Source organism: Halyomorpha halys, unplaced genomic scaffold (genome assembly GCF_000696795.3).
Source record: "Halyomorpha halys isolate HHAL.00 unplaced genomic scaffold, Hhal_1.1 Scaffold308.1, whole genome shotgun sequence".
Taxonomy (NCBI): Eukaryota; Metazoa; Arthropoda; class Insecta; order Hemiptera; family Pentatomidae; genus Halyomorpha; species Halyomorpha halys.
The window spans coordinates 67,651-74,526 of NW_027107032.1; the positions used below are offsets into that span (position 1 = coordinate 67,651).

The following is a 6,876-nucleotide window of genomic DNA, read 5'->3' on the forward strand; positions in this document are numbered from 1 at the left end:
GCCTCAGCGAACGTTTTCAACTGAATCTTTTCCTCGGTCGTACCATTTTTTATATCACTCCTTTTTTCCGACTGCCCTTCTTTTGCAGCAGGAAATTTATTACAACGTACTTATTTTCAGGAGGATATTTTCAACCCTTTTCGAAACATATATTCCCTACACCTCTTACCTTCTGAATCCTCTATTGAATACTTAAATATTTCAAATTATTAGTTTTGAAAAAATCAAGATAACAGATATAATACATTTTATTATCAAAAAACGTCGTGTTTCAGGTGACCCTCGAGAGGTTTACAATAGGCAAGTTTAACTCGTTCCTCAGCGGTGGCTGTCCGGACGGATGGATGTCCGTTGAAGAGAAGTCGCGGCCGATGGCCGGAGGTCTCTGGTGCGGCACTTCTTGGGGCCCCGTCCTCTACTACTCCGAAACTGACTCCCTCAGCCTCCACATAACCCTTCTCACCCTCTCCTCCGACCAGAACGGCTACAACTTCGACTTCAGGATATCCTACAAGATGCTGTCCAGGACTGTGGCCACGACCCGCTTTGGAGGTCTCATCATCAGAGGTATCTTCATTAAAAATCGACCACATATTTAACATTTTTATTGTTCCATTAACCTTTATTATTATTTTAACAGATCTCGAAGACAAATCGTTAGAGGAACCTGGTAATATCGAGTTAGCTACCAACCGAAGTCAGCTTGAGGGCGAATATTTTCTCGGTAAGTATTACATTATTCGATTTAAAATATAAGCAATAAGTGCAAACTAATGAACCTTAACTACAAAATTATAGTGGCTTTTCTATTTTTTCACCATAGCAATTAATTTCTCTAAAGCAAAAGCAAAACACAATTATCCTATATTAGTAAAAAATATATATAAAATGTAACTGAAAAAATGATATATTATATACTGTATTAATAAAAAAAATATAGATAAAATTTTACTGACACCTAATACATACTTTTTTGACTACTAAGGTCGTATTTCAAAACTAACATTAACAATTTATCCGTAGTACTCTCTTATTTAGTTATACTACCCAAAAAATAAGAAAGAAAAAACTCCAATCAAATTTCATTTTTATAAAACAGTTCATCATATATATTTTTATTCAATATCAGATTGGCCTCTTGGGCCTTACATCGTTAGTATAACAGTTATATATATTTTTTTTAATAATTAATTATGGGGGGTATAGTCTTGTGCAAAAGACACCCTTAACTATATTCAAAATTATAAAAAAAAAAAAATTAAGATATAATAAATAGATACAATAATAATTCTTAAGAAGAGACAAAAGAAAAGTTTTATATAAAAAAAATGGCATTTATAAATTTAATAAAATAAATAATTGCCTTCTAATGGGGGAAAAACAAGTTAATTTGAGAAAAGGACGAAGAGAAAAAAATAAATCAAATAGAAGCAATGTCAATAATAGAATTGATAAATATACAATTTAGAATCCTGCAGCAGGGCTTCAGTCTTCTTGATGGTTTCCAAAGTTATAAGTCACTGCTCCTTTAATTGTGAGTAACTGGGAGTGGAATTTCAAGAACCATTTTTTGATATAGTCTTATATTGATTCCATTTTTAAATTCCCAAAACCATTAAAAATATATTTGTAATGCATTTAGTTACTAAGTTTTACTAATATACCAAAAATCTGGGACTTAGAGATTCAGGACTTGTAGGATTTCATAAGAGACGACCCTTTTCTTATAACAAATAAACTCTAAATAGTGTTAGTAACCCTTAAGATTCCGTTTATAAATCCTGAAAATTACAGTCATTCTTTTTTAAATAATAGATTAATAGAGAGTGTCTCACAGAAAAATTAGATAAGAAAAAGAAATCTAGTGTGGTGCCCGCATCACACAACTTTCACTTACCACCCTACATGCGTATGTCCCTATGTTTTGTGTTTATTTGTATACTCGTGTTGAAGTTATCGAAATTTCTGTGATCTTTGAAAAAAAAAAAAATATATCCAAAAAAGGCGAAAATTGTGGACAAAGGTTTTTTATTTTTCTGATGCCATAAAAATTCGTATTTTTGTGTTTCTCGTGGTGGGAATAATGAATATAAATTTTGTTCCTATTTCAATATGAATGAGATCTAACTGATAGTAAAGAGATCTAACTGATACTAAAGAGCATTTAATTGCTTATTCACACACTGAGTTTAATTAAAATTGCTAGAGCAAAAAAGTGTCACGCCCCAGGCATTTACCTCTCTTAAATATGTATTTTCAGTTATTTCAGATCACTACGACTCCTCGACTTGGCTGACACAAACCGTTGTGGAAGACCTGATGATTTCGACTCTAGGAACCTCAAAACGTGTTTCCATCATGACTTACAGATCTGTGCCAGCGCTCAAATTAAAGCTAGTTTAATAGTATATAAAGTCGTTTATGACGTTTATTTTCGTAGGAGTAATATATTTCATGATGTTTGCTAAAATAAATTAATTTATCAAATTTTCATATGCGAATATCATAAAAACTAATACCGCTACGAAGATAAGTGTCATAAACTACTATATAGTAAGTTAAATTTCCTTTATTTTGAGTGTTGGCAGACATATGTGCGTCTTATGGATCTAGAGATATATTTTTTCAAAAATCCAACATTTTATACGAACAACTAGAAATTAACATTTTGTGAGTTTAATTTGTCAAATATCATAAAAACTACTACTCTTACAAAGATAAACATAATTAACTATTTTGTAGTAAATTTAACTAGCTTTAATTTGAGCGCTGGCAGATATCTGTACGTTCAATGGTTTCTGAAATGAAGTTTTTCGTAAATGAAACTTATTGTCCGAACAACTATAAATCAATTTAACTTAGCAAATATCATAGAAACTTTACCTACGAAGGTAAAGGTCAAAAACTTCTTTATAGTCCATTAAACTAGCTTTAATTTGAGTGCTAATAGATATCTGTACGTCACATAGTTCCTGAGATATAGATTTCTCAAAATAAATTAACTAACTACTAATCTTTCAGTAGATTTTTAAGAAACTTTGCTTTTTAAAAAGCTATATCTCGGGAACTATTGAACGTAAATAGCTCATTTAGGGCTAATATTTCAGCAAATTTACTCTTCTTTAAATAATGTTTTCTTAGATTTTCTAGTGTTGTTGGTAGTTTTTAAAATATAGAGCTCCAAATGAAAAATTAATGTTTTTTTAAGGTTTTGAAACAGCCGCCATTTTTATTCCCCCTACCTATACTTGGCAGACTCATCAATTTTGACTAGTAATCATACATAGTTTTCATTAAAGTAATCAAAAATTGGGGTGAGATAACTGCCTTTTTTTTCTTCTCGGCTCTTGTACTACTCCATCATAGCCAACCAACCTCCACGTTCTCTTGTTCTCATTTTATCTTTCAACATTTAACAGCTTTAGATCCTTCTCTACAGCGTCCAGCCATCTGATCCGGGGACGTCCTCTTTTCCGCTTTTTATCTGGTTTCTCAAATAACACTTTTTTTTTTATATTTCGATCGGGCATCCTCTCAATGTTTCCTATCCATTATTATACTCGTACTCTTTTCACTAAAGCCACGATATTCGGTTCCCCAAACAGTTCCATCAGCTCCTCATCCCTTCTTCTCCAACTTCTATTCTGCCGGAGTCCTCCCCATACCCTTCTCAATACCTTATTCACCTAGTAGTTAATCATCTGTTCTGCTTTTCTGTCAAGGATCACGTTTCACATCCATAGATTGCTATTGGCCTTAGGTTGGTTTTGTAGATGACCAATTTCATTGTACTAGAGTGAGCTCTAAACTTAATATATATATTTTTTTCTCTACTTTGTTGTCATCTGTAACCAGACTTCTCAGGTACTTAAAATGGTTTAGAGAACTGAAACTGTTGTCTCTGAAAGTCACTTTGCTATTCATTTCTTTATCCCTTCTTGAACTTTTCATGTACACAGTCTTCTTGTCTTCATTTACCTTGAGGCCTGATTTAAATGCTGCTTCTCCAAATTCCTGAAATGTTCCAGCTAATGCTGGTCGGGTTCTAGCTGCAATGACCACATCATCTGCATATGCAAATTGTTGAGACAGTCGATTGTAAATTATTGCTACAGAATCAGTTCTAATTGTACGAATAGCTAAGTCCAGTGATATATTTAAACAAATTTTGATTATAGATATTCTAAATAGTTAGCAATGTTTTGACAATTCGTAAATGAATAATTTAAATTATTTAATGATTTAACACGAAAACCATACTTATGATAATCTACTTCGAAGAATATTCGTATCTGAAAACAAATTTACTAGAGGTAGGTTGCAAATTTCTTTGTTGTTATCCCTCGCAAACGGGACGAAGATAAATCACATCATCTCATTTCGGTACCTGACTTTTATTTTCCTTTGTCTTAACAATCCTAATTGGGTCTCCCAAAAGTTATTCTTCTTCTCCCCCTACCTCCCCGTTAAACCTCGCCATTCCTTAACAACCTGTAAGTAATACTTTCAAGTCGGCTCTCCCCTAAATTCCATCCCCTTTTACCTCTTTGCTTTGTGGACTTCTTTCCCAATTACTGCCTGAAGGAAAAAAGGTTATTCACTCTTTGCTGGCTATTCAGAATTACCTCAGTCGTAATATTTTCTTTGATGGGACCAAATATTTTTAATTTGATTTTATGAACGAATTAAAAAACATACCTGCCCAGAAGAAAAGATAGATTGGGAACTTTCATTTTTTATTTTATTATTATTATATAGGGATAATATTTTGATTAAACTAATTATTCAGATTTTAAGAAAAAAATTCCAACATACACCAATGTTTACTTTCACTTACCTACACAGGGTGTTTCAGGGTTAAGTTGCCAACCTGAAAATATGAATTAAGGATCTCAACACAAGAAAACAATTTCATTTGAAGGTATGTCCGCAAATCCTTTGTTTAGGAGATATTCACACCTAAAAATTTTCATTAATAAAACTTATTTATTTGTTCCAACTACTTTATTAATTCAACGAAAACATTAAGTTCATATTAAATGTTGTTCAAAGTGATTTCCTTGATCATTAATATAGGCTTGCTATCTTTCTTCAATAGCAAGAGTGGCAGAACGGCACTGGATATGTGTTATTGTTTCACAAGATTCAATTATCCTTCTTCGGAAGGAATTGTGATCATTCACCGGCCTTGCATAGATTTTTTGTTTATTATTATTGTTTATATTATATTCGGAAATCGCCTGGCATATTCACGACGGGCAGCATTAGAATTACCATTGCAGAAACCGTACACAAACACCATATCGACATATGGCATATTCACCATTAATATAAATAGAAGCCATATGGATGAGTACTCTGCGAAAGCCTCTTAAAACTGATAAATGTTATTGACAGTTCCAAATAGTATTAATCCTTATGATGGCCATAGTTTTTATGCAGTTAGGACTAAAAGACCACATTAGTATTCTATTTTATTCATCTCCTAAACAAAGCGTTTGCAGAAGTTATGGTAAGGCTAAGCGTACTAATAGCTTTAATCCTAACTCCTCATGTAAATAAACACAAAGAATGTATATAAGGAGAATTAAAACCAAGAATAAATCAGTTGTTATCTTGAATACTTGCGTTTCATTTCTTTGCTCCTTTTTCATCTTTTGTTTTTCAAGTTTGTCCTGCGACATCCCATAAGTCAGACATACCTTCACATTGAACAACATTTAATATGAATCTTAATGTTTGCATTTAATTAATAAATTAGTTAGAACAAATAAATAGATATTATTTATTTCATATAACGTAAATAATTCATAACAATGAAAATCTTTAGGTGTGAATATCTCATAAACAAAGTCTTTGGGGACATACCTTCAGAGGAATTATTTTTTCTTGTTTTGAGGTACATAGTTCCTATTTTCAGTTTGGCTACTTAACCCTGAAACACCCTGTATATGGAATATACAGTAAGGGAAAATTTGTAATCGTGCGAAATTTCGAATTAGGGTTATCAACAAAAAAGTACAAAACAAGTTTAGGTTATGATGAGGTCCATTGAGTCCAAATAACCTAGTATCGCAGAATAGCCTGTGTGTCAGGCATTCAAAAAACGAAATGTGGTACGAAAATGAAATATGTATAAAATGTGAAATATATGTGTGTCAGCCTAACTCAAAAAACGAAATGTGGTACGAAAATTAAATTAACTATTTAAAGGCAGATATGACATTTTATTTTTCGATAAAATCTACATATCAGTGGCACGTTGTGTAATAAATTTTATATATATTTTTTTTATTTTTTCAAAAATGGCTCTAACGATCTTGATTAAACTCGGTATATCAATGTACATTCAAGTTATACCAACTGGGCCTTATCCTCATTTAAATAGTCTGACAGGGTTTAAAGGACGAATTTTTAAACAAATTTCCTCTAAAGTACTTTCAATTTGCAAACTTTGTAATAAATAATTAAAAGAAAAATAAATAAGATCTTTTCCGATAGTATTAGGGCTTCGTTATGTTTTGTTAAACTGTTAAGTTGTACTCATTGCAGGAAAGAAACGTATATTCGTTATTTCCACCTTGAGAAACAATAAAATGCGTTGTTTTTTTTTAGCAACAGAAAAATAAAAATTTTTGTCCGTAATTTTCACCTTACCTTGATTTTAGATTTTTTTGTTTTCGAAAATCATCAGAAAAACTTCAACACCAGCCCACCAAACTACACAAAACATAGGGTCCAATGGGTTAAGGTGTAGGGTCTTATTAAAGTTGTGAGATGCAGCCAGATTTTTAAAAGAAATTTAGTCTATCCAATGAATACTGTATGCTCCAAAACCCTTCCGACCTTTATATCCTATATCTTTAATCACTTCCT

The 6,876-nt window shown here is 32.0% G+C and overlaps 1 protein-coding gene across 1 annotated transcript in view; it reads left to right on the plus strand.

The window, feature by feature from the left end:
• Nucleotides 1-269: 269 nt before the first annotated feature.
• The window catches only part of LOC106681091 (uncharacterized), a gene marked incomplete at its 5' end in the record, with an annotated part of 20,990 nt that continues 14,383 nt past the window's right edge, over nt 270-6,876 (plus strand). The window contains 2 exons of the mRNA XM_067045395.1: nt 270-567; nt 641-724. Coding sequence (XP_066901496.1) covers nt 270-567; nt 641-724 — 382 coding nt within the window. The remainder of the gene's footprint in view (nt 568-640; nt 725-6,876) is intronic.